At 44.4% G+C, this 27,901-nt stretch overlaps 1 protein-coding gene across 3 annotated transcripts; it reads left to right on the top strand.

Moving 5' to 3' along the window:
• Positions 1-8,253: 8,253 nt before the first annotated feature.
• Positions 8,254-12,793, top strand: LOC136493630 (uncharacterized). Of its 3 annotated transcripts, none has more exons than XM_066489727.1 (5): positions 8,254-8,508; positions 8,611-9,838; positions 9,938-10,144; positions 10,233-12,325; positions 12,403-12,793. In XM_066489727.1, the coding sequence occupies exons 1-5, from the start codon at positions 8,395-8,397 to the stop codon at positions 12,505-12,507; spliced, it is 3,747 nt and encodes a 1,248-aa protein (XP_066345824.1). In that variant the 5' UTR covers positions 8,254-8,394; the 3' UTR covers positions 12,508-12,793. The 3 variants fall into 3 exon arrangements, with proteins under 3 accessions (XP_066345824.1, XP_066345825.1, XP_066345826.1); XM_066489728.1 differs by having other exon boundaries at positions 10,251-12,325; XM_066489729.1 differs by having other exon boundaries at positions 9,956-10,144.
• The last annotated feature ends 15,108 nt before the right edge of the window (positions 12,794-27,901 follow it).

A 27,901-nucleotide genomic window follows, 5' to 3' on the forward strand; every position in this document is an offset into this window, starting at 1 on the left:
CTGCACCTTGCCCTTGTGCAGGTCTACCTATCACCCAGCTATGGAATGTGCTACTCCACAGTCGTGTCGAGTTGTTGCATCTTTCGGTCGTGTTTGGCTCTTATCACTGGTTGTTGGTGTTGTTGCCTGTGTGCCGAGCCTTCGAGCTGGCTGAGGGATCATACCTCATTTGGACATTACGATTGCGGGATCCATCTCACCATGACCGTGAAGCCGAGTGTAACTCGACCCCTCACTTTTTAAGTTGATTTCATAATACTACAAGTGTTAACTCCTACCTTCGGCCCTAGGACATGGTCGTGATGGATTCGATGTCGATACTAACATCGATGCACGCCTTGAGCCCTCCATGACCAAGTCCTGAGGGAGATGACCTGGAGATAACAATCGTGGAACAATGGGTGCCAACTCGTTGGTATAGCTTGTGGCCGCGAGTTCGCCTTGCCATGACCATGGAGCTATGCCACTCTTTTACTTTTACTTGTCTCTTCGTGCACAAACCCCCGTATGCATGTACCTTGTATGACCATGGCATTTCCTTGAGTCCCACGGTGACAACCGCACCGCTATGACTTAGAGAGATGTCTTAGTGCCAGTGCACCTGAGTCGGGTACCCTACGAGTGGTTTGCGCACTTGTACTCTTTAGTGAGTCGCTCCTTCCAATGCCATGTCTTATGTCGTGGCGTGTGTGTTGGAAGGAGCAGACCTCAGTTCCTTGCTAATATTGCCTTATTAGCCACTCTGTTCGATCCCGCTGTGTCCATGGCGATTGGATCAAAGACCGGACTATCTCTTTTTAGCTGGCGAAGCTATAGTCTATGTTGTACCTCAGACCCGTGCGTGTCGACCCGATCGGCCGTCTAAAACCATCTTCCCGAAGATGTGTCTGAGAACAAGACATGGAAGTACCTAGCTAACCCCTGCTTCTTTTGTTGTGCTGAGCAACTCTCTTCTCGGCTCCAGACGTTATTATGTCATGAGTATCGAGAGAACCCATTGCTGTCCAATCTCTTTACGCTACCGCTTTCTACCATAGCGGGTGAGCCAAAGTACATTGGAGCCAAGTCACAATAGTGTTATCGTTCTTGTTTGCTACTCGTGTCCAATTGTGACTTGTGGGATAAGACTATAAAGAACCGAACCCCGTTGTTCTTTCCTTACTTGGCCCATCCTCCGATTCCCGTCAACTCCATGATGCCCAAATCGAAAGACCATGAGCCGTGGTGCTTGCTATGGATAAGCCTTGGTGGCTTAAACCAATTATCCTATAGCCGTTCCGGCTTGGCCATGACTTAAGCTTGTGCTTAGCAGACCATCACTTGTGATTCTTTGGCCCGAGGAAATCAGACAACCGCCGAGAGGGCTAAGCCGTGTATCCCTTATTGCCTCGCTTGTGTTATTGGATTTTCCTACGTCTTGGCGGCTTTTCGAGTGTTGAGTGCTCTTTTGCCTTGCGTGTCGCTTCGTGAAGTAGCTGACGATCGGACCAAGAGAACATGGACAACAACAAGGACTGCAGAATGGAGTCAATGTAGAAGGAGGTGACCCCACTAATGGAACACCAACGAATGGAGAATTGTACCACTACTACCTCTACATCGCAGGTGTCATGGCAACACCTTCTTTTAGAGAATCCTATTAGACATTGCATAATATCTAGAACTGCTAGCGCTTTATAATTGTTCCTTCGCTAGTACTTTGATGCATGCTACTACCTGAGCCATTATTACCCTGATGCAACCCACTCTACCATGTCACCCTGCTTTACGCATTCGCTCACTTATATATGCTTACTTGCCTACTTGCTTGCATACTACACCACTATACTTATTATTAACTCCACTTCGCATTATATCGGGGATGTGATGCTGGTGGTGAACCCCCTAGGCATGGTTTGGTTATGGGTGCCGGACTGGGTGGTGTGTGAGCGTGTTGCGTGTGTCTTGGGTGCATGGAGAGTGAGGGTTGTGTCGACCGAGCTGGAATAACGACGAGCCTAGGGCGAGTCTTGCCATGTGGTGCTACCTGGGCACTTGGATATGGAATACCTGTGGTGGGTAAATGGTAATTGGAGGTGGCCTTGGGTGTGAACCTCGGAGAGGTGGAGCCCGGGGTAGAGGTGCTGTGGTGGCACGTAAAATGGAAAACCCTGATGGAGACATTTTGGCTTGGTCAATCCCTAAGGACTTACTAGTACTCAGACTCACCGGGAATCCTTTACATTCCACTCGCCTATATGGTGTGGGACGGTCGGACTACTTGGTAGAACAATGCCACTACTGCTAGGCGAACGTGTGCAAGGAGGTACGGGGCGCGCAGTTTCCCCCACACCCTTCTGAGACTTTAGGAGGCCTTGTGGACCTGGCTCTTAACATCAGGAGGGCCCCGGCTTTGTCTACGACTCATAGTATCAGCCATCCCAGACTAGACTTGGGATGTTCCAGGGCTGAGAGGTAGGGTGGCATCGTTCTAGGCTAGCAAGCGACTAGAATTCTGCATAGGAGATTCTAGACTCTGAGGATGGCTAATCTTGTGGGTATGTAAAACATCTGCAGAGTGTATGGTTGATCGATCGATACATATGCCGACTTGTCGGCTATGGACCTTTCCTGGGTTTCGCTTAAACTAGATAGGAGATGAGTCCTTCTTTTCTCCCTCCAGGGTTGGGGTATTTTCCGGTCGTGAGCCTTGGGGGCTGCGGGCCGTTGAGACAAGTGCCGAGAGGGAGTTGGCCTGTCGACCTGAGTGTGTGAGAAGAGATGCGGTGATGGTGGTGTGGTCATGGTTGGGATGGGTTGGTGGATGGATATGGATGGATGTGGATGTGTGTGGCTGGGAATGTGTTAAAAACTGGATATTATTATTACAATACTACTGTTACTTCTCATGCGCTAAGGATGCAAACCACAGCCAAATGTTAGGATCGCCAGATCCCCTTTTTTTTATCTTTTCCACTAAAGCTCATCGGTGCTGACCATGGCCTGCACACCTCTGGCGGTGTGCAGATTTTCCTGCTTCTCAGAGATGTTGACTTTAGAAGGATTAGGAGGTCTCGTGCCTACGCTCAAGTTTGGTTCGGAGATGGAATCTACGCTGCACTACGCCAACTCTGATGATGACCCGTGAAGGAGGAGCCTTCACTCAATAGTCTTCCGCTAGATTAACTCTATAATAGGTGTGTTCCCCAGTGATGTAATATCTTGTATTCTTGAAATCTTACGATGTATGACTGTGATATTGACTGATATATGATAGTATGATGGAATCAACTATTTGTTTCATTATATTATAATTCATTCTGTGGATTTTTCCTTTGTGGAAAATTGAGGATGTTTCAGAGGTTCTAGGGTTACCAGCAGGATTAGGAGAAGAATTGTAAAGTAATCTGCTGCTCTCCACCGTGTGAACGCGTGGCAGGGGCAGGCGCTGAAAGGACTCCCTGCTTCTACACTGTAGCCGTGGTAGGGGCAGGCGTCGAAAGGCTTCCCTACCGCATTGTAGCCACAGCAAGGGCAGGCACCAAAGTCAGCTATGCTGTCACATCTAGTCACTGTAGCAGCATGGTAGCCTGACGTGTCTGTGTACTAGGATTAGATGGGTAGAGTTGTATATATAGTTTTCCACTGCCACTCAGTAATGAGAGCGAGTTCAGTTTTGTCATCTCCTTTGCAGAGCTCCGATAGATGCTGGTGCTTGTGTTGTGTGTGTGCTCTGTTCTCCCTCCCTTCTTCTACCTCTAGCCATAGTGTGTGGTCGGCAACGCCAGTGAGCGGTCGGCTCACCCGTGCGGGAGATCCAGGGGCAACACAAAACAATGAAAGGATTTCCAAATGTATTAGAGAGCTGGAAAACAACATATCATGTGAAGAAAAAACAACACAACTTCTATTAGAATGCTGGACATTTTTTCTAGCATGTAGAAAGGAGTAGAACAGTATAATTGATGAACTATATATACAATATAATTCAAAGGTGCAAGCAAGATCTATTTCAAATTAATAGTTAACTGGAAAACATATTCTATAAGAAACCATTTTATACCATATATTGTAGTTGGTGTTTAAAAATAGAGCCTCCACCAACAGTTGACACGCAATGATGCAATCGAAGCTCGCAATTCTTGTCCCCTACCGTGCAAAAATTATGAATAACCTACAATGCATTATTAAAATAATGGGAATCCCCATAAAAGGCTGGTCGATAACATTCATTGAACACAGAGAGTAGAGTCAGCTAACAGAGCACAATTGCCCAATCAAGATAAAAAAAATAAGTCGTGTTTCAATTAAAAAACAAAGGCTCCACCATTTTCAGTATCAGCAACAGGAAAAGACTGCATTATAGGACCTTCACAAAATTCACATTTAGCTGTTCACTTGAGGTCAGAAATTTTCTTCCCAACAAGTAAAGTAGTCATGTGCCATAATCAATATTTATTAGGAAGCTAGGGCGCTGAAGACATAGGTTATAATTAGCTGAATATTTTTAAGCATTGTGGTTAATTTAATTTGCAACCACTATGCATAAATTTGGACACGTAGCCACGTACAGGTAGTTTCCCTGTTATCCACCAACACCTAGAGGAGGTTGTCATATAAGCATTAAAAAGAACCTTGCTACAAGATAATGTAGGGATCACCTCATGGCTACTAACACACATTCAATCTTTAAGCTATTACCATGACTAATGGTAACTTCAGATTACTATGTATAGAGCATACACCAGATCTCCACATTTAAATAAAATATCTAAAACACCAGCAGAATACTTTGATTGCATTATAAGAAAATAAGCTACATATGAAAAACAACTTTCCAGCGCAAAAGAGACAAATTACGTTTGTTTACAAAAGTGAAAACTGATCAATGTTATAGGTAAACAAAAGGGACAAAACAATATGTTGGTGGCAGCAAAACTACATAAATTGTTCCCTTCTACAGAAAAATGCATCATCCAATCAACCAACATGCAAATAACATTAGAAAAAGGCTAATCGCATATTCTACCCACTTCCAGACCAATTAAAATCTAGAATCAAAGGCAAGAACACAGATTTGTAGATTTTTAATACGCAGACCAAACGCGTGGAGGGTTGAGCTCTAATGGGGAAATGTTGCATGCATGGAAAATCGATTTCAGTGTGCAGGATACGTGAGGCTACAAGTCAGTTTAGTAAACACCAAAAAAAGCAAAACAAACCTAAGTGGAATTTCATCAAACATGTTACCGACAGAGAAGACGCGTATCACAGAGATTGAGAAATGAAGCAACAACAAATTAATAATTGCATCATAGAGAGTTCGAGCTTGTTAGATGTCTCCTCAACAATCTGACGCCCAACTCCTCATCAATCTGACACGCAAAACCCATAGTAGCCCTCACATGAGACGTTGCAGATGTTCCTTTTCACCCAAAACCCATCTCAATGACCAACCTGAGCAACCTGACGCGTGTCAAAGATCTCTCCACAACATGCCTAACCACAACCACCGATGTCCCTGCCCTCGCATCTATCCTTCTGGTATTCCATCTCTTTGGGGAGGGGATCAGGGGATCAGGGAGGACAATATGAAAGAGAAATCAGGAATAATCGAGAGGTGCTGACCTTAGCAGTCGAGGTCTCAATGTAGATCGAGATCGATGGAGCGTAGAGGAGGTGGATCGGGGCCGGACAATAGAGGCATCGTCGTTGTCGTCCACGACGGGTGTGGACGTCAGTTGTGGCAGCGGTTCGACGATCAAGGGTGGGGGCAGTCGTGACATATCGAAGGTCTCCTGCGGCGTCTGACTTGGCGAGGGGCCGGGGCAGGCGTGGAGGATGGTGGAGGGGAGGCGGCGACCTCCATGTATCACTGCTCTCGCTGTCCTGGAAGATGAGCAGAAGGCGGTGCGGTGCACGAGGGCCGAGGGTAGGGAAGGAGAGTAGATGTCGGCGATACGCGCACGAGGGGATGGAACGGGGTCGCAGGAGGGGATGGAGCGTGGATGGATCATGGGATTGGGGCGACGGGTCCACCATGCGTCCATGCGGCGTGTGAGCGAGCGAGGTTTGTTTCCTTCCGGGCAGACAAATCGCGGGAGCGAGGTTTGTTTCGTTGTTTTGAAATCACGGGAGCGAGGTTTATTTCCTTGCTTTTGAATTTTGTCGTAAGGGGCGGATGTAGAAGCGAGGGGTGCGGGATCGCAGCGAGCAGAACCATAGACCCATGTTGGAATGTCGCACCAAAACGGTATCCACTATTTGCTCTTTTTAGTTGTGAGAGATTGGCTAGATATCTGCATATAGGATGCATTTCATATTACTTAATTGCTCAAACATGTTCAAAAGCACAGAACAGAAACAGTGAGATGATACATAAGACGTGACTGACGGTTGCGCTGACCAAGAGGGCGTGGTACTCAGATTAGGGATTCAATTTTTTTGTCACCTAGTCGACTCAGTTTTTCTTTTATTGAACAGAATTGATATAGATTTCAAAGCAAATAGAGTATACTAAAAATGACCTAACGAGTTGAACATAACTAGTAGTAGGTGTTACCTCGTATGTCCTGATACATTGTTTTTTCATAGTTTTGGAAAACCGTCGACAGAATATGCTCGACAGTCTACCGAGGGGTATCCCGCGATGGTAGATCTATCGGTGGGGGTGCACGTAATCAGGAACCGGATGGTGACACAAGGCGCAGAGACATCGATTTAGACAGGTTCGGGCCGTCTAATCGACGTAATACCCTACGTCCTGTGTCTTTGGTGTATTGTATTGATCTGGACGACCAAGTAACTTGATGTGGCCTATCCGCTAGGGGACCCCTACCTCTTCTTATATACTCAGGAGGAGGTAGGGTTACAAGGTAAGTATCCTATTTGGTACTATACAATGTCTTGTGGTGCACGCCGAGCAACGCCGTGCACGCCTTGATCTTGTGGGCTGGACCACCTCCGATGGTGCGGCCCATGTCTTAAGGGCCATACCCCCACAAAAACAGTACCATGATTTTGCGAAATTCTTTGAGCTCCACTTAGGACCTGTTTTTCCTAAATCATGGTTTCGCAATTGCAAGTCTCTGGCTTTCCAAAACTACAACATCTAAACACGCGCGACCTCTTCTTTCTGGTCAACAAGAGGCCATGAGTTCAACTGATCTTTCAAAGTGAATATTTCTGTCAATTATACTGGAGTACTGAAGCTCTCAACAACAACAAAATAATAACAGCGGCGCTGAACCTCTCAACAACTACACAACAACAACGGCAGCCTGTTCGGGAGACCGTATCGTATCGTGGATTATTTACTGCTGACTGGTTTGGTGTGAGAGAAAAACACTATTCCCGACTGGAAATTTACGATCGTTTACGAGCAAGCGAACAGGCTGGGTGCCGCCCTGCAGTCCAAAAATAGGGCCTGTTCGCTTGAACTACTATTGAAGCAACAACCTTTTATGGAAGCAAATATCCACGTACGGAAAGGCCTCCGGAGCACGCATTCGATTTCCGAAATTCGGGCCTCGTTTAGATTACGAAAAAATTTCAACCCGATAAATAGTAGCACTTTCGTCTTATTTGACAAATATTGTCCAATCGTGGACCAACTAGGCTCAAAAGATTCATCTCGTGATTTCGAACTAAACTGTGCAATTAGTTATTTTTTTTATCTATATTTAATACTCCATGCAAGCGGCTAAAAATTGATGTGATGGAGAAAGAGTGAAAAAACTTGAAATTTGGATGGCATCTAAACAAGGCCTCGAAACGAGCGCATAGTTTTCAGATACAGCAAGACTGAATCGTATCGAAGAGACGCCGGCAAGTAAGGCCCCGTTTAGATTTCAAAAAATTTTGCGCAGTACTCGTCACATCGAATTTTGCGGTACATGCATATGCATGGAGTATTAAATGTAGACGAAAAAAAACTAATTGCACAGTTGAGTAAGAAATCGCGAGACGAAACTTTTGAATCTAATTAATCCATAATTAGACACTAATTGCCAAATACAAACGAAAATGCTACCGTGGCCAAAATCCAAAAATTTTTGATCTAAACGGGGCCTAAGCCACGTGGCATCCTGTGGTTCGGCCAACAGGATACAGTAACTCGATAATGTGGGGTCCAGCGCCTGCAAGTTTAAAAATGAAATTCTGGGGAGATGAACAGGCCCGCTCCAACGGCTGGATTCCTCGAATTCAAATCCGGCCGCGCTTTCTGCCTTTATAGACGACCCCCACGCTCCCCGTCGTTCGCTTTTCCGGATGACCCATCGCAGCTTCGCATTCGCTGCGCACCCCAGCTGAGCTGAGCCTAGCAGAACTAGATCGGACGAGAGGAGGAGGCCAAACGGCGGAGAGGAAGAGAGATCGAGGAGGACGGTCGCCGCCGCCCGCATCGAAGAGAGCATGGACTTCCTCGCGCTACCCCGCCGTGACCTGCAGGCGCTGTGCAAGCGCAACGACATCCGCGCCAACATGACCAATGCCGCCATGGCCGACGCCCTCCGCGCGCTCCCCAAGGTAGGCACCCTCGCATCCTCGCCCCGTTACGCGTCGATCGCTAGATCTGGGCTCTGTGAGTTAAATACTTGCTACCTTACGCGTTCCGTAATTCTGTTCCAGGTCGAAGGGATCGAGGAGTACGTCAAGGTTCTGCAGCCGGTCGCTGTGCCGCAAACGGCGGTCAAGTCGGTGAATGAGGAGCAGAAGCCGAAGAATCAGGAGAGGCCGCTTCCGCGCGGCCGCCGCGGCACGGCCAAGTCATCGGAGCCAATTGAGCCAGAGGAAGACAAGGAAAAGTTAGAAGAGGATGCGAAGCAGCAGTCGAACAAAGAGGATGCGCAGGGACCTGGCGTCGGGCGGCGCGGTGCCAGCCGGCGCGCTAGGCCCGTGCCTCTGCCGCCGGGCAAGGCAGTGGCGGAGGAGGACGGCCAAGAGGACAATCTGAAGCGGGAGGCCAAAAGGGATAATGCGCCTGCGCTCGTCGTGGGCCGGCGTGGTGCCAGCCGGCGCGCTCGACCCTCGCCTGCTGTGGCCGCGCCGGCAGCCGACTCGGTGGTTGCAGGTGCGGAAGAGGAGCAGATCGAGGAGGTGCTGGTGGAGGACCTCAAGCGGGAGGCGACCATGGATGATGCGCCGGCCCTTGGCGTAGGTCGCCGCGGTGCCAGCCGACGCGCTCGGGCGGCGCCTTCTGTTGCTGCGCTAGCGGGCAAATTGGTAGCGGAGGAGCAGAGGGCCCCGATCCCACGCGGCCCTCGTGTCAAGGCCAAGGGCACCTCGACCGAGCCTATCGGGTTGGACGACGGCGATGATGAGGAAAAGGCGGATGCGAAGCCGGAGGAGCAGGAGGACGCCCAAATCCTTGGCGTAGGTCGGCGCGGAGTGGCCAGCCGGCGCGCTCAGGCGGCGCCTGCTGTAGCTGCGCCAGAAGCTAACGCAGAGGAGGAGCAGAGGGCCCCTGTCCCACGCGGCCGCCGAGTCAAGGCCAACTCAACCGAGCTTATCAGTCTAGACGACAGCAAGGAGGAGAAAAAGCAGGACACGAAGCCGGAGGAAGAGAAGGGAGATGCGCCAGCAATTGCTGTGGGGCGGTGCGGTGCCAGCCGGCGCGCGCCTGCCCATTCAGAAGCTCCGGAAGCGCCGGCTAAGAGGAGAAGCGCTGCTGCAAGTAAAGATGAGGCAGGGTATGTGGCCGTGGAGACAGTACCTATTCGGGCCACTTGTCAGCGTAAGCCGACGATGAAAGCAGCAGCAGCTGCAGCGGCAGAGGAGAAGGCACCACGAAGGGCCACGAGGAGGGTCGCGGTGATGAGGACCCTTTTGCAGCAGGAGGTACAAGAGGAAGCACAAGGTGAGAACTGAGAACTGAGAACTGAGGAGTGATTTCATCCCAATCAATGTGCACTAACTGAGATGCTGCTTCTGTTGCTAATTTTGGTTGCTGAACCAGGTGTCTTCTCTGATACAGAGGCTGTGGGTGCACCGGTTGTGGCCGTGGAGGCTGTACGCATCCGGGAGACTCGCCACCGTAAACCGACAATGACAGAAGCAGCAGCTGCTGCTGCAAAGGCAGAGGAGAAAGCACCACCAAGGGCCACGAAGAGGGGCACGGTGATGAGGACCGTTTTGCAGCCGGAGGTACAAGAGAAACCGCAAGGTGAGAACTGAAGAGTGTTTTCATCCCAATCAATGTGCACCAACTAAAATGCTTCATTTGTTGATGCCAAATTTGATTGCTGAACCAGGTGTCTTCTCTGATGCAGAGGAGGTCAATACTGAAGATGGTCTTAGCTGTCAAGAGGAGGGTGATGTGGTTGTTGATAAGGTGCTGCATGACTCGGTGGATGACACCATTCTTCTTGATTGTTCAAGTGATATCAGTTTGGTTGAAGTGGAGAAGGCAGGAAACATCACAAGTGAGATGCCTGAGAACCAAGCGGCATTGGATGAGGAATTGAGGATGGTGATAAACCGAATGGGGGTGGTTATTGGTGACAGCATGTCCGAAGCCACAGTGACAGATGAAGTTGTTCAGGAAGAAAAGGGAGTACTGATCACCAATGAGATGCCACAGGGGACAGCTGGCATGCATGACATGGAGGATGATCAGTTTGAAACTGTTTTTGTTCAAGCTGATCAAGTAGTCACTGCTGACATGGAGGTCAATACTGAAGATGGTCTTAGCTGTCGAGAGGAGGGTGATGTGGTTGCTGATAAGGTGCTGCATGACTCGGTGGATAACACCATTCTTCTTGATTGCTCAAGTGATATCAGCTGGGTTGAAGTGGAGAAGGCAGGAAACATCACAAGTGAGATGTCTGAGAACCAAGCTGCATTGGATGAGGATGGTGATAAACCGAATGGAGTGGTTATTGGTGACAGCATGTCCCAAGCCACAGTGACAGATGAAGTTGTCCAGGAAGAAAATGGAGTACTGATCACCGATGAGATGCCGCAGGGGACAGCTGGCATGCATGACATGGAGGATGATCAGTTTGAAACTGTTTTTGTTCAAGCTGATCAAGTAGTCACTGCTGACAACCTGCCGGAACAAGTGACAGATTGTGAAATTACTGTGGTGGTGAACACATCACCGATAGTTGATGAGAGGCAACAGAGCACAGTTACAATAGATGAAAATGTTGTCGAGGATCGTTCTGAAACTGATGGTGTTCATTCCAATGAACAGATAGAAGTGGTAACTACTGACAAAGTTCCAGAGCTAAAGCTGATAGAAGATGTTTTAGTTCAAGCTGATCAAGTAGTCACTGATGACAATCTGCCAGAACAAGTGACTGATTGTGAAATTACTGTGGAGGAGAACACAGCAGTGATAGTTGATGAGAAGCAACCGAGCACAGTTACAATTGATGAAGATGCCGATGAACAGATGGAAGTGGAAATGCCAGAACTCACCGGGACAAACGTTGAAGTTATTGAGGAGAAGACACCACCGGGAGTTGATGAGAAGCAAAAGAGCACAGTTACAATGGATACAGATGTCGTCGATGATCATTTCAAAACTGATGTTGTTCATGCCGATGAACAGATGGAAGTGGAACTCACAGAGACAGATGATGAAATTGTTGAGGAGATGAAGACACCACTGGTAGTTGATGAGAAGCAACAGAGCACAGTTACAGATAATGGAGACATTGTGGATGATCATTTCAAAACCCATGGTGCTCATGCTAATGAACAGAAGGAAGTGGTGGCTACTGAAGTGCCAGGGACTGACAGTGAAATTGAGGAGAAGACACCACTGATAGTTGATGAGAAGAAACAGAGCACAATTACAATGGATGGAGATGTTGTCTTTGATCATCTCAAAACTGATACTGCTAATGCAGATGAACAGAAGGAAGTTATAGGTATAGTTACTGAAGTGCCAGATGAAGTCACAGGGACTGACGGTGAAGTTATTGAGGAAAAGGCAGTTGTGATTACTGAGGACATGCCAAATCAGGGAACTGTACCAAATATCACCAATACAATGGATGAATGTTTAAAGGAAAACAATTTTGGAACTGATTTTGGTCATGGCAATTTGCAGAAGAAAGCAATCACTGCTGACATTGAGCCAGAAGTCTCGAGGGCACAAGACGGGGGCGCCCGGAAGGAGAATGCATTGCTTGATGATGTCACAGAGTCCCTGTCCATGAGCATTATCACCATGGAGCCATCAGTGTGCAAGAACAGCAGTGAGAAGAACCCTGCTGAATCCATGGCAGTGCTAGAAGAGAAGGGAGTGAAGGTTGCAAGCGAATCCGAGGATTTGACTAAGCTTAGCCTAGGGCAGCTCAGAGCCAAGCTCAAGGAGAAACTGAATGCCAAGAAGGTAATGAACCAATTCCACTCCATCTATGTAGTCTTTCCGTATTTGATTTGAATGCTGAACTGGCTTGTAACATGCAGAACAAAGAAGCAAAGAAGAGGGTGGCGCTTACCAGGGTGGATGAGAATGTTTGTCGATCCCACGCAAAGGGGCAGCAGCAGAACCAGAATCTGCAACAGCATTAACCTCCGGAAGAAGCTGGCTCTGAACTCATCTCACGTGTGCGTTCAGATAGCATGTAGTTGTGGTGAAACCATGGTTTCTCCTACCTGGGCATCTAACTTATGTGTGAATTGTTTTATGTGTTTGTGTGTTTGCGTGGAGGCCTTAAACGATTCGGCTGTATTTTGTCCAAGTCCAATCGTAAGCCAGTACCCAGCATTGACCTGTGTGGTTTGCTGGTGTTAGTTGACTGTCTTATCTCGAACTCATTGAGAATATCTGCTTTGCCTATATCTCGTGCAATAACAAATTATTATCAGATTGTATGGAAATGCAATAGCCTATTTTTGTGTATGCAACAAGTTAACTGCAAGCTGATTAACAATCCCATCCTGAGGTTTGCTGGTTGTTTTACAGCTCGCCTTTTTCAGGAACTCTGAAGGTATAATAACAGAGATTTGTCACTGTGTTTGGCCGGTTCCTCCCAAAGACATATTTCCAACCGTTGATATATTAGTAATTTTATACTGCAGTCATCCATCTCTGATTGACAGTCCAGAGCTACACTGCTTTAATTACTGTGCACCTATCTTGGATTCCTCTGAAACTGAAACTACAGACTGCGGTTTATGCATTTAGGTCATTCATTTGGTGATTTGTGTGTCCAAACAGAAATGCGTTTGATTTTACATTGTGTCGATCTACAACATAGAAAAAAATTTAAGGATTTGGGTTGTAGTCCCGCTGTTTCTACATGCATCTCATAGGGTGATGAAAAAGATTGTTTCTGTTTGATAAAACCAGGTGAGCACTCCTGCAGTCCTACTTACTACTGTTGTTTCGGTGTTTGCTCCTCTTTTCTTCACCTTTTTTTTGGCTTATACACAATATCCTGGCCTGCTGAAGAAAGGAGAGAGGTCTGGTTGATTTCACAGCATGTGCTTGGTCACTTTTTGAAATTACTGTACACCTTCTGGTTGGCACAATACGTGGTGCATTGCCATATGTCGTATAGAAATTGGTGTCTATACTTTGGACTGCAGAGTTTACCTGTTGATTTGTCCCACCTTTAGTTTTTTAGTCATTGATTCTCACCTCTTCTCTTTATCTCGCTAATTACAGATGTAAGGAGGTTTTGGTAATGAGTGGGAACTTGCTAAATCACTCATTTTCAGAGGTTTGTTTCACTGCTTTTGTTTTTTGATGCAGCTTAGTTGCTTATCTATTTTCAAAGGTTTGTTTCAATGCTCATTTCTACAGTTATGAGTTGACATATATACAACTGGTCGTGCCATTTAATAGCCTGAAGAGTTAATTGCCTTTGCTTTCAAAAAATGGTAGCATGTTCATTTTTTACTCCCTAAAGTACTGGAAGGGTTCAAGTATTTTTGTAGACATTTACAGGAAGCTAGAATTGTAGAAATAATAAAACATATAGTATATGATGATTGACGCTCTTGCTATTCCTTGATTAGGTTCAGTTTTTTACATGTATACCTTCGTATTGGTTGGTTGCTAATAAAAGTAGAGATATGAGAATCATTTAGATGATACATTGTTAAGGGCACGTTTGGATTCGTTGCCGGCTTGCCTCGCCTCACCTCGCCTTAACATGTAAGGTAGATTTATATGAGCTGGCAGAAAAAAAAAACAATGAGACCATTTGTTAAATCCCAGTAAGGTAGATTTATATGATAATAAAACCTAAGACTCCTTTGGGTATGCAACTATTCAGGTCTAAGGTTCAGTGATCCACACACTCGAGAAATGGTTTGCGTCTCTTAAAACAAGAACCCTTGGCAAGTCTGCATGAAATGGAATGTTGTTCTTCCCTGATTTAGAGTTGTGATAGCAAATGTTTTTTTCCAAGGCTAAGAGGAGAAATTATGCTGGTTGCCTCTTCAGTTAGCTGACTAGATAGAGCAGTGTTCTTTCTCCCTCTATTCTCTGCTCTATATTTCCGATTATATTTGGCTCACTACATTGGATTCTTAGATATTAACATAGTACTGCATTCCTACCATATAAAAATCTTTTATGCCCATATTAATATATGTACGTATAGAATAATATGTTCATTCGTATTTGAACTCCGCTGCTTTATCTATTTGAAAAATTAGTTGCGTTGCATCTCAGAATTGCCGGTCAGTACTGTTACACCTATATACACCATTGTAGTGAATTTTAAGAATACTTTTGATCCAATCACTTCTACTTCCATTTGTTTACTGAATTGGGCGAGCTTTGCTAATTCCTAATCAGATGAGATGGGCACATGTGTTAGTTGTTGCTTTGATAGTTCCTGGTAAGATACATGTCTCCTAATAATTGTGTGGAAAAACGGTACATGTATCTATGCTTGTATGGCAGCAAACTAAAACAGTTTTGCTCAATAGTATTCTGACTTGCCTTATTCTAGAGTTGACAATTAACTGTGGACTTACAGAATACAGTAATGTTAATGCACCCCCTCATGCCTTTCTAGATATCAAATTAGTATCAGTGATTTATTGCTTCTACTCGGCGATTCAGAGATTTCAAATGGCAGCAGATGCAGTGCCTGAAATTACAACTCCACAAGGTTCTACAGATGAATATGCCCTCCTTCCATATGAAATTGTCTTGACCCCTCTTGGAGATTATAACAAAGGTTAGCTACAAGTTTTCAATTTGATATCATGGTTACTATTGTTAGTTGGTCACAGCTGAAGAAAAACAGCTAGAATAAATAGGATGCAAGGATCAAGCACAAAAAGTTGATGCTAAAATTTGCATTACTATGTTCATGACTGGATACTCATCTATTTTACTTACTGTTGCAGATCTACTATCCAAGTATGCTGATCATTATTCCTATAGATATATTTTTCCTGAAAAGGAAAAAAAAGACTATGTTGGCTATTTTTTGCAACGGTACTTGGAAATTGAAACCGGATTGATGATGGCCAGCCATAGTTGTGTCCTGCCTCTAGCTTATTGATATAGACCACATCAGCCTAACATGACAGCCAGTTTCCTCGGTGTTTTTCAATATGACTACTAACTTTAGGTTGGCGTTTTGGCAGGATAACATGATGCTGGGTTCTTAATTTCTAAAATATACCTTTTTAGTTGACATAGGCAGGGTTGCACCTAGATCTAGACTGATCAAAATATAAGATGTGTTACCTAGCTATTCTAACATTGGGTGATTATAGCTGCCCTTTGAGTTAATATCAACTCTTCTATCTCTTATTTATCTTTCTGGTTGTAAAGTCTATAGTGTTACGTTCTTAGTTTATTGTGTACAAATTATTTCTTTATTTTCTGTTCGATGTCCTTGCATATATTTTGTAGCTTGATTTCCAAATTTTTATATCCTTGTCTACTGTGTAGATTGAAACTGTGTTTTCCCTTTAAAAAATGTTTTAAAGTCAAATTTATGATGTTTGCAGCCTATGAGAGACATTTGTTCCCTTTACTGACAATCTCTATATTCATTATATGATGCCTAGGATGTCAATTTTATGATGTTTTGATTTTTGCTTTTCTTTACGACACTATTCTTTTAGTGGTTTAATTAAACATCTTGTGATGCCTAGGATGCCAAGGCGCAGGTAAAACTTAGTTGCGATGCGATGTTACAATCTGAAAATGGAACGGTGTTTGCAACCCTACTATTCCTGTCACGCTCCACACACACCTTTTTGAAGCACCAGACTTCAAGGATGGCAGCGAAACATCTGATGATTCAGGTTGTATGGCTTCTTTGGATACAGGTAACATCACAACATTCATATAGACGATGCATACCATAGTTCCTAATACTTAGCTACAATGCATGCTTTTCCTTGAATTTCCAACATCGGACGAATTCAATGTGGACAGAGAAGCTCTTGACGAATCCTATAGACAACAGCAAGAAGGTGATGTCACTTAGACCCTATATAACGTTCCTTAGAGTGTTGCTCTGTTCTTTTAGATAGCCCGCATATACTGTCGATTGCGTCCTCATCACATGCCTAGACACTGTTCTCTCTAGTATACAGCTCATCAGGCATGCCAATGGCCAAAGTTATTATGGCGTCGGTTTGATCCGCCACCGTTCAAACACTGAGATGAAACTACAAGCTACAATCCTTGCTTTGAAACCAAAGGTACAACTTCGAACCAAGTTATATAGCTCCTAATGCATTTTCATTTACGGTAGTACATATCAGATTCTTGTGTAGTTAAAAAACTAACATTTGTTTTGTTGATTTAAGCAGCCTTCTCGCCCACTCTAATCTGAGTCTGACAGGTGCTAACCTATCCAACCAGAGCTGGAGTCTTAGGTGCAACCTAGGAACTGCTATTTTTCTCCCGCATTTGATGGTTGTTGTGATCCCGTATGTCTAATGTACTAACTTATGTATCAGGTGTGTACTAAGCTTGTGTGTTAGAAGCTATGCTATTAGTGTCTAATGGTTCTAATCCCACGCATCTCTCTGTCTCCAATCTCATGTGACAAAATCACAAGGTATTATCACGCGTGCATGGGCGCGCGCAAATTACTAGTTATTATTAGAATAGATAAAACTATTTGTATTTTTTAGCACTGACGGGTGAAGCGACGTACATGCACCCACGAGTTACCTGCAGGTATGTCGCTTCACTCGCAAGTGCTAAAAATATATTGAATTTCATCTATTCTAGTGATAATCTGACCCATGGGTGTGGGTATCTGTGGGTATTGTACCCAATAGGTGTGGGTACGAGTACAAAATCTTATCAATGAGTACAGGTATGGGTATAAAATTTTATCTGATAGGTAATTTGTCACGGGCGGTTATTTACTCTACTCGAACCTTACCTGACCCGTTGTTATCCCTAGTTTAGCCAATAGTAAGATAAGAAATTTTGAATGGTGATGTAGGCGGAGATTTCCGAGGATCCAAATAACCTCTGGGTTTTTTTTCAGATTTAGTGAGCATTTGGAATAACAACTCTATTTTAGTGCAATCAGTGCATAGATTTTTGCATGGTCAGTGTTTTCAGCTAGTTGGTTTCATTACCTCAAAGCCGCTCCCAAATTGTCTTACTTCCATGAAGTATAACATGTTGAATCACCACTAGAGGAGGGATTAGGACACAGGTCCTCTTTCTTTATCGATTAATCAGTTTCTTGATGTTGAAGTTGATTCTATAGAGATATCACTTCCTCATGAATTATCTTGAATCGCGACCTTCCCATGTGCCTGTCAAACAAAACCACAATATTTGAAGCACCTCGCCCCGCCCTTCTCCATTGACTCTTATTTCAACACTAACAAAAGCTCAACCACCAGTGCCACTTCTCTCCCCAAATTGAGCGCCCAATTTGTTCACTATAGCAGCAACAACGAGCACCAAATTCATCTCCATCAAACAAATCAGCAGCAAGTTAGGATTTATGATCCTACCCTGTGTTGCCCATAACCCTTTGTTGTCACCGTGTCACAATAACTAATACTCATGGAGCCAAGTGGCTGTTTGGATCCACTGACACTAAAAATTAGCTAGCTAAGAGCTAAGAGCTAAGAGTAACTCCAACAGCTTGGCTAAAATTAATAACCAAATTCCATAGTTTAGCCATTTTGTAAAATAAAAAACTCCTCAAAAAAAGAAGAGGTCTACAACAGCTTGCTATTTCTTATCATGAGATAGCTAGCGCCCGTGGTTGGCTTTATATGGCCATCTAAAATCAAAGGGATAGCCACCTTCCCATTTTATAAATCCAGATATCACATCCGTTGGAGCCTACCTTTTGCTATACAAATTCTAAAATAGCTTCCAAAACAAGAATAGCCGAGCTGTTGGAGCTTGCTCTAATATCTGTCATTTTTAGCTAGCTAATTTTTAACATGAGGTTGTTTGGATCCACCTGCTAATAGATGGTTGGATAGTGAGTTGAAGGTGTATGTATATGAACTATTAGCACCTATTAGCAGCTCTAAACCTTCTAATGGAACGAATAGCTAGCAGCCCTTCAACTAATGATGATGCTACGAAGCGGCAGTCCGTCTGTTCGGATGGAACACTCCGTGCTTACTCCCTCTGCCTGGGTCAAATGGACAGCAGCCCAACCGAACACCCCACTATTCCCTCCATCTCTCTTACACACAGACCCTGAACATCAGCTCCACTTCTCCTTCCTCCAGACTGGAAACTGCAAGTTGCTGCCTAGCTCGTACGAGCGCATGTGTGCTGCTTGCTACATCTACTTCCTCAACCTGGCCCACACCGACTCTCCGCCGCCCACCCCAACGGGTCGCCATCGCATGCACCGCTCCCTGTCCCCGCACCCCGCTTTCGTGTCGTTGCCCTCGTCGCTCATCGTGGGCATCCTCTCTAACCTCGCTGAGATCGGCGGCTCCTTCCGGCTGTCGTGTGTGGCCAAGCGGCCAGGAGAGGGGCCATCACTAGCCAGGACCCAAGCTAGGCATAGGCGTAGCTGGCTACTGCCAGGCACAGGTGTAGCTACCCGCTGCTAGGCCGTGCCACCATCCTCGGCCGTCGGGTGGCCAGAACCGATCGTTGCGTCGTCCAAAAGAAGAACGATAGGGTGAAAACGCTTATTGCAAGCGTATGTTTCTAGTGTTTCAGATGTTTTAGAGGTATGTTGCAAATATTTCATGCGGATGTTGCAAAAGTAGAATGGGATGGTGTATATGTTGCAATGGTTGCACACGTATGTTGCAAACTTTTAGTCTCAACGTTTCATCTATTTTTCTAGATGTACGTTGCAAGTGTGTTTATTTAGATGTTGCATATTTTTTATACTTATGTTGCAAGTGTTTTATATGGATTGTGCGTATGTTTTACAGTACTTTTTAAGTATTTTAGATGCATGTTTCAAGTGTTTCATCTGTCTTTAAATGTATATTGCAAGTGTTGCATCTGGATGTTTGAAAAATAGATCGGGTGTTGTATCTTCGTCGCTTTTTGATGTCTCACCTCGGTGTCTCCTCCTCCTTCTCTCACTGCTGGCTAGGCATCCGCCGCCCCCTTCCCCTCTTCTCGACGCTGGTGACGCTCGGGGCGGCGCGGCCCCATGTGGGCGCGCGAAACAGACTGGAGGCGCGGACGTCCGAACGTCTCGTCCGTACGGACGTTTGGGAAATTTTTTTATATAATATTTTTTAATAATTAATTACAAATCTAGCATTTGGATGGTAAGAATTGCAAATATAGTGTACTGTCGGCTTTAGTCTAGCCGATAGGGCCCCTATTGGCAACTGGTGGCCTATCAGGACCCTATCGGCGGCCTAGTAGCCGACTAGGTACCCAACCACGCCAGACAGGACAGCCCAGTGTGAAAGGATCAAGATGTGCAAGAGAGGAGTGAATTGGGCTAATTCTAAATTTCTTGCAATAATTAAGCCCTACACTTAGCCCATTTCACCCTCTTATGCCTAAAAGTGTTTCTATTGTTCTACTGCACAAAAGTTCTGCACACTAGGTTCCAATCCTACTCTAGCATGACAATTCTAAGAATGTAAAGACATGAATTAAATTGCTCAAATATAAATGCTCAAGGCAAAGAGAAGGAGAGGATCGCGGTGATGTTTTTCTGAGATATCGAAGAGTTGTCACTCCTCACTAGTCCTCGTTGGGGCACCCGCGCAAGAGTGCAGCTCCCCCTTAATCCGCGCAAGGATAAAGTGCTCTTTACGGGTGTAAGGTTGAGATGGCGACTAGAGGGGGGTGAATAGTTGTTTTTAAAACTTAATCGCGCTGACTAACTGAAACAAGTGCGGAATTAAAACTATCGGTATAGCCAAGACTACATCCCTCTATCTATGTTCTCTAGCACCTCGCTAAGATCCTAATTAAGCAACAAAGGTGTCGGGCTAGCTAGAGCTCACCTAACCAATTCTAAGAGCAAGGTCACATAAACCTATGCCACTAGTACTTCAAGCAATGAGGGACCTCCTACACATGCTAGTAAGCAAAAGCATAAAATCAACTAAGCTCACTAGCAATGCTCAATAACAAGGCAACCAATGCCAAATTAGAGAGCGCAAATATTTAGCTACATAAACTAAGCAATGTGACTAACAAGGTTACACAAACCAAATTAGCCACGCAAGGGAGCTACTTCTATGCTACACAAGCAAGAAGGTAACTAGTGAGCTACACAAGCTATCTAATTACAAGAGCAACTACACAAGCACAATGCATATAAAAGTAATCACAAGCTTGTGTAAAGGTATTGCAAACCAACGGAAAGAACAAGATTGACACGGTGATTTTCTCCCAAGGTTCACGTGCTTGCCAACATGCTATGTCGTCGTTGTGTCGACCGCTCACTTGGTGATTCGGTGGCTAATTGGCATCACCTGCCAAGCCCGCGCGTCGGGCACTGCAAGAACCTATCCCAAAAGTGAGGGTAGCTCAATAACACGCTCAACTAGAGTTGCTCTTCGCGGCTCCCGCGGGGCGAGCACAATGCCCCTCACAAAGCTCTTCTCCAGAGCACCGCACAAGCTCCTTGCGGGCTTCGATGGAGACCACCACCAACCGGTCATGGTGGACCGGACGCGTTCAGTCGCAAAATAGAGGCTCAGGAAGCTCTCTGAAAATGACTGGACTCAGGCGCAGCAGCGTCCGATCATTCACTGTGCAGCGTCCGGTCGCAACTTAACCGTTGAGATCTAGCGGCTCCGGTTGAACGCAGAGTGACATGTGGACGGCGTAGAGCGATCGGACGCTGGCAGGGTGCGTCCGGTCGATCTGACCGGAGCGTCTGGTCGTCCCGAAATTTGCCCAGTGAAGGGGACATATGCATAGATTGGAATTGTGGGAGAGTAATTACTACCAAATGATGCTAAGGTGTATAGAGTAAACCTTTGAAGTATGATACCAATCGAAGTTGCACCTTTAAGTTCATTCTTAGCACCATGGTTAGCTAGATAACACTTGGAAATAAAAAAGCACTAGATACCTTGTGAGATCAACATTAAAGCAAGGTACTAGCATTACTTGAAAAGCATACCAAGTGTCTAGCTATTATCGTATGCATGCTAGTTTTCATTTCATCAATCAAATTCTACAACTAGCATACATCACACAAGCATGCATATTGAATTCAAGAACTTATGCAATGCAAGCAAGCACATGAATATGCACATATCAGATGCAATTAATCAAAGTTCATGAGCTTGCTCTCCCTACTTGTGTGCTTCTCTTGTCCAAGAATTTTGATCCATCCCTTTTCTTCAACACCGTTGCTCTCCTCTTTGTCCATGTCCATGTCCAACCTCTACTTCTTTATCTCAATCTCTCCCAAAGCTTTCATATCTTATCTTATCTCTCTTGTACAATCTTAATCTCAAGACTTTCATATCTTTGTACAATCTCTCCCACTTTGTCATCAATTTCCATAAAAGATGTGCTTCTCATTGATGCAAAGGTATGCATTTGGGGTAGATGGTTGATGCTTGAATCTTGCATTTTTATGGACATCACTTATCCTAGCGATGATGTAAAGTTAGATCACTCGAGTGACACTAGATGACCGATATGCAAACAAGTTTGCCCCTCTTGATAGTACGGCCATCTATCCTAAACCCGGTCATAAACTTTTCTACACACCTATGACCGGTGAAATAAAATGCCCTAGATTATATCTTTGCCTTGCACATTCCATTCCATCTCCTCCAATGTCGATGCAACACATGCACCAACACGATCAACAATGATATAATCTACTTCATATCATCACGTGATCATATTGGTTCATCAATCTTGACTTCACTTGCTTTTCACCGTTGCCTTCGTCCATCGGCGCCAAGTCTTGCTTAAGCTTCACCGCCACGCTGGTCCATCGCTCCAAAGCCTCCAACTTGCCCTTCACGCTTGCAACTGGTCCTATCAAGCCAAGTCATGTCTTGATCTTGTCCACCTTGATCACATGACTTAATGTCATGTCTCATTTGCAATGAGCTCCTTCATCATCACATGTGTGAGCTTTGCAACATCTCCAAGCCATTTTCACCTTTATGGCATATGTTGCTTCACACACATGTACCTGTGGACTAATCACCTGTATATCTCACATAAACACAATTAATCCACCTAGGTTGTCACTTAATTACCAAAACCACACAAGAATCTTTCAACGGGCTGATTCTTTGACACTCTATCGCAGTGAATCGTCCACAACCGCTCACACCATGACTTGGGTCATCCACAAGCTCCTCCGGATGATCACCAAACTTTCAATCACCACCGAGCCGTCTAGGTGATGGCGATCACCAAGAGTAACAAGCACGAACTCTCACTTGAACAAGACAAACCTAATGAGAAAGGTAGATACACACTTGTTACTCCCTATGCACTAATGAGGTCCTTAATCTTAGATTCTCAAATCCCAATCACCCTCTAGGCTCTTGTTCTCCCTTGCACTCCAAAGGTGTTTCTCAGCCGAATAAATAGGCAAGAGAGCTAAGTTGGATGACTAGGAGAAGTATTTATACTCCTCCATTCAAAACATGATCGTTATTGTCCAACTCAGCAAAACACGAGGTGACCGGACGCGCAGGTCCTGATGACCGGATGCACAGGTCAGTACATCGCAGCTGCAATTGGCCGACCTTGTCAGAGAGAGCCGTTGGAGTGACCTGACTGTTGGCCAGCAGTCCGGTCAACATCCACCGGACGCGTCCAGGTCAGGAATTTTGGTCTCTGGACCCTCTCTGATGTCGAGCTGACGGTGCAAGCTCAGAGTCCAGTCGTTTACTGTTTAGCGTCAGATCCTCCCTGATAGTGAGGCCCCACTGCTACGGATATGACTAGAGGCGTGTCCGGTTATAATCACTGTGCAACATTTGATCGCTCCTCGGCTTTCTACTGCGCTCGTTGATCACTGACCGGACACAACACCTATGAGTCTGGTCATCACCAAACCAGCGTCCGATCAATATTTTGACCGTACATTCACTTTCAATTCAAAATCATTTGTGAATGAAGTTGACTCCACTTGATCTTTGGGCTATTCCTGAGCTAGCTATTGCTAAGTTTGACAAGTGTGCACCACACCTAACTCATTAGACTCACATAGGTCAAGCTACTAGTTCATACCTCTCTTAATAGTACGATCAAAGGAAAAACAAAGTCCTAAACTACTCTAAGTGTCTCTCGAGCGCCAAATGACATATAGAACTAGTCCGTCCTTAACCTTATCGTCCATCATTTGAAAACCGAAACGATTTTCATCGACAGGGGCATGAAAACCATAATTGCCCAAACGATCATCATTACCATGATCTAACTCAAATTGCCTCTACAAAACATATGTTAGTCAGAGTAATCTTGTGTCGTCATTAATTACCGAAACCCAACTAGGAACCTAGATACTTTCACAATGGACCCATATCGACTCGATAGGCATATCGACACTCGGTTAGCCAATAGGTCCCTGTCGGCCTTGATATAGCCGACATGTCCTAAAATATCTAACCGGTCATCTTCTCCCTCATGTTCTTTCTCTTGCTCTACTGGCCGCTATATATCAAATTTTTGTATAACAACTTCTACATTTGCAAATAATCATTAAAAATAGGCCACGTACGGTCACTAGCAAGCCCGTTAAACCAATAGTTAGCATGTTTGTTTGGATCCATTAATACTTATTTTAGCTGCTAATTTTATTGCTAATTGATCAAACAGACCTAAGCCACAGCCCACATCCACAGGGTATGCAAAACGCGGAACACGTCAAGCAGAAACCGATCGCGCCGATTGAGTCACGAGTCACAACGACGTTGGCTCCGTTCGCTGGTATGAAATTTGGCTGAAAAACACTATTCCGGCTGAATTGTTGTGAGAAAAAAAAATACTATTTCATCCAGAAAAAAAAGCTGAACAAATCGAATATGGGATAAGCCGAACAGGGCTGTTGCAGGCACGGTTAGCAACCAACCATGCGTTCTCCTATTCGGCATTGTGATTTTTTTTTCTCTCACACACGTCGTCTTCATCAAACTTAAATGCCTGAGACAGCGATTTCAAACCAAACCGAAACCAGCCGCACGCATATGCATGTGGAATCTGTACAAGTCGCTGGCAAGGATGAACAGCATCAAATCTACTCCGTATAAAACGTGCACCTCCGCCTGTGAGGCTGTGATCAGATGCTTCTGATTGGGACACACAGCTGTATCGCAGCGCAGGCACAATGAAACACCGTACCAGAACGCACCAGCGTGTTCCTGTCCCAGACACGAGCATCACGTTACTACCATGCACTCTGCGAAATGAAACACCACCAAGATCAGAAAGAAAAATATATTCATCGAAAGATGCAATGATAGAACAATCCCAACAGCTTCTATTTGCGAATGCAAAGATGATATGATAATAACGACATCCTATCAGGACACGACACATGCGTCTGTAATAAGCCAACTAAGGCCTTGTTTAGATCCCATCAAAGTTTCAAGTTTTTTCACTCTTTCTCCATCACATCAATTTTTAGCCGTTTACATGGAGTATTAAATGTAGGTAAAAAAATAACTAATTACACTGTTTAGTTGGAAATCACGAGATGAATCTTTTGAACCTAGTTGGTCCACGATTGGACAATATTTATCAAATAAGACGAAAGTGGTACTGTTCATTAGGCTGAAAAAAGTTGCAATCTAAACAAGGCCTAATATAAGCGTACTCCTACGTACAGCGACGATAATTGATAAGAGCTATGCGTGCACATGCATCATGCAATTGTCCTATCTCGTCGTATGCATGTGTAGACCATAATAAGGTCAGGTTTGAAAAAATCAAGGAATTATAGAATGATCCATTGGGCAAAAACCTCGCTGTCAGCATTATTGAGCCCGCCCTGCACGTCATCAGCTTCAATAATCCCAAAGGCAGGCAGGCAGGCCAATCCAGGCACAGGATGTTCGTAATGCATCAGCTAGTGCTAGTCCAAGTTCAGTCACAATCACGCGGCAAGCGTGGTTTGCCATCATTCATACTGGTATATATACGGATCGGAGTAAATTTGACATATAGGCATTTTATTTTATACTGTCCCAATGTCCCACGATTCCTATTTTAAATGCGACATGTATAACGAATCTCCAGCTCGGTCAACAAAAGAAGATAACAAAACAAACAAATTTGGCTAGAGCTGGTGGATCATAGTGCAACGAGATGCAATCTCGCGGAAGACACATTTCAGCACAAAACGTGCGTTCCGCTTACAATATATGAGTGCAAATCTGTTTTATTTACAGTATAAAATTGTCTTTTGGAAGATCTTTATTTGGTCTCCTTTTAGGATTCTTATAGAACCATATCTCCAAATATATGTGTTTATGACTTTATGCACTGATCATTTCATACAAAGTACTCTCTCTATTTCCAAATTATAAGATGTTTCGTCCTTTATAAATATACTAGGATATATGCCCGTACGTTGCACTGGGGCCATATTTTTACTCACGCACATCTATGATGACAAATTTGATTATTTTTAGAAAATAAAAAAAAACTAATACACAAATTTATATTGGTGACCCTAAACTATTTCTAATTTTTTATATATATATGGAACCACATTATCTTTCCATCTACTCTCTACATCCTTGTCCTCTTTTTCATGTTGGAGTGTCCGTTCCGCGATGATTTTTTTTCTCGTCGTTTGCGTTCACGTACGCCCCTCGTGGCCATGAAGCTCCACAAGGGCACTCCGTTGTCACACATGATCTCTGTCACTGTTGCCACACCAGTCCTCGCGTCTTGCTTGCCCTCGCCGTCGTCACGCTCTACGACATCAACTTCGCTGATAGTTACGAGTACATACACCGCACCTCCTCTTCATTCTCTGCACCGTCATCAACGACGTCTCCGCTTACCACCTCCTTGTCTTCGAAGGTGTCTCAGGTCAACTCCTCCTCGTCTTCACCGTCTCCGGCCACCGCTACAGAGGCATGCGACCTTATGCGGGCCTATGTGTGCCGGACGACGAGACATCTAGTAACATGCCCGTTCATTGACTACCTCCTCCGGAACATCATGAAAACGCCCGTCGATTTATTAAGTACAGGGGACGCCGGTGCTAATTGCACTCGACGCCGTAGTCGGTCAAGAGACCAAGTTTTTTCAGGGCCAAATTCGATGATCGGTTTCATCGGCCTATAATAAGTAGTTTATATGATTTTGGATGTAGAACATTTTATTTCGGAAACTTTTTTTTTGCTGTATATGATTTTCGATGGGAAAGAGAAACGGTTTTTTATGTATATGTTTTTTCAGCAAACGCTTTATTTGCCATATTTTTTTGGAAACAAGGATGTGGAAGAGTTTGTCTGTGAAACGGGGGATGTGAAAGAGTTTGTTTTTGAAAAGGATTTTTTTTTCTAGGGTTTTTTCGTGTATATGTTTTTTTTCAGAAATGTTTTTTTTCTCCGTAAACGGGGACGTTGGTTTTTCGGTGTCTTTTTTTGCCATGGGGCGGGGCGACACAGACGATGACTTTAGTTATTTTTTTGCCGTATTTTTTTTGGAAACAGGGATGTGGAAGAGTTTGTTTGTGAAACGGGGGATGTGGAAGAGTTTGTTTTTAAAACGGATTTTTTTGCCAGTTTTTTTTTGCGTGTATATAATTTTTTCAGAAATGTTTTTTTCGTATTTTTTCAGATTGGATTGGAAACGGGGACTTTTTTTACGGTGTTTTTTTTTGTCGTGGGGCGGAGCAACGCAGACGATGACTTTAATTATTTTTAGGTGGATTGTAGATATAGCTTTTGATATAAACTATTCCCTCTAACTCAAATTATAAGCCATTCCAAGTTTCTTGCGGAGTCAAAATATTTCAAGTTTACCAAATCTATATAACAGAATAATAACATTTATGATACGTATCATTAGATTTTTTATTAATTATATTTTCATAGTACCTATTTGATGTCATAAATCTTTGTTATTTTTCTATAATTTTGATCAACCTTGAGATGCTTTACTCTCCAAGAAACTTAGAATGACTTCTAATTTGGAACGGAGGGAGTATATGTTTAGATGAATAGATAAAGCGATGAATTAAAAAAACGTCTTATAATTTGAAATAGAGGGAATAGTATATATGCTACTGAGATTGCTTTTGGATTTTGGTGATCACTAAAGTTTGTCTTCAAAAGACCACTACTTTCGGAAGTATTTTCTGTGTTGGTCAGATTCGTAACAAGGGTGGGGAGGGGGGGGGGGGCAGATTTGATCACACATGATGCCAGTAAATTTTTAAGTAAGGATTTATTTTGATGCATTCGTGTTCACCTCAGTCCATATGTATTGAAGTGGATGGGTAGAAACCACCCCAGTACGTTCCAATATACATGGATTAAGGTAAGTACATCAAACCAAGCCCTGAAGTAAATCTCAGCCGATGTTAGCTGGTACTGCTAAAGTTTCGTG

Source organism: Miscanthus floridulus, chromosome 11, assembly GCF_019320115.1.
Source record: "Miscanthus floridulus cultivar M001 chromosome 11, ASM1932011v1, whole genome shotgun sequence".
Lineage (NCBI taxonomy): Eukaryota > Viridiplantae > Streptophyta > Magnoliopsida > Poales > Poaceae > Miscanthus > Miscanthus floridulus.

Excerpts from the sequence above, each read along its gene's own strand:
- LOC136493630 (XM_066489727.1), top strand. The coding sequence starts at position 8,395 with ATGGACTTCCTCGCGCTACCCCGCCGTGACCTGCAGGCGCTGTGCAAG. Across the intron at positions 10,145-10,232 it reads GGTACAAGAGAAACCGCAAG|GTGTCTTCTCTGATGCAGAG; the intron begins GTGAGAACTGAA and ends TTGCTGAACCAG. Across the intron at positions 12,326-12,402 it reads AGAAACTGAATGCCAAGAAG|AACAAAGAAGCAAAGAAGAG; the intron begins GTAATGAACCAA and ends TGTAACATGCAG.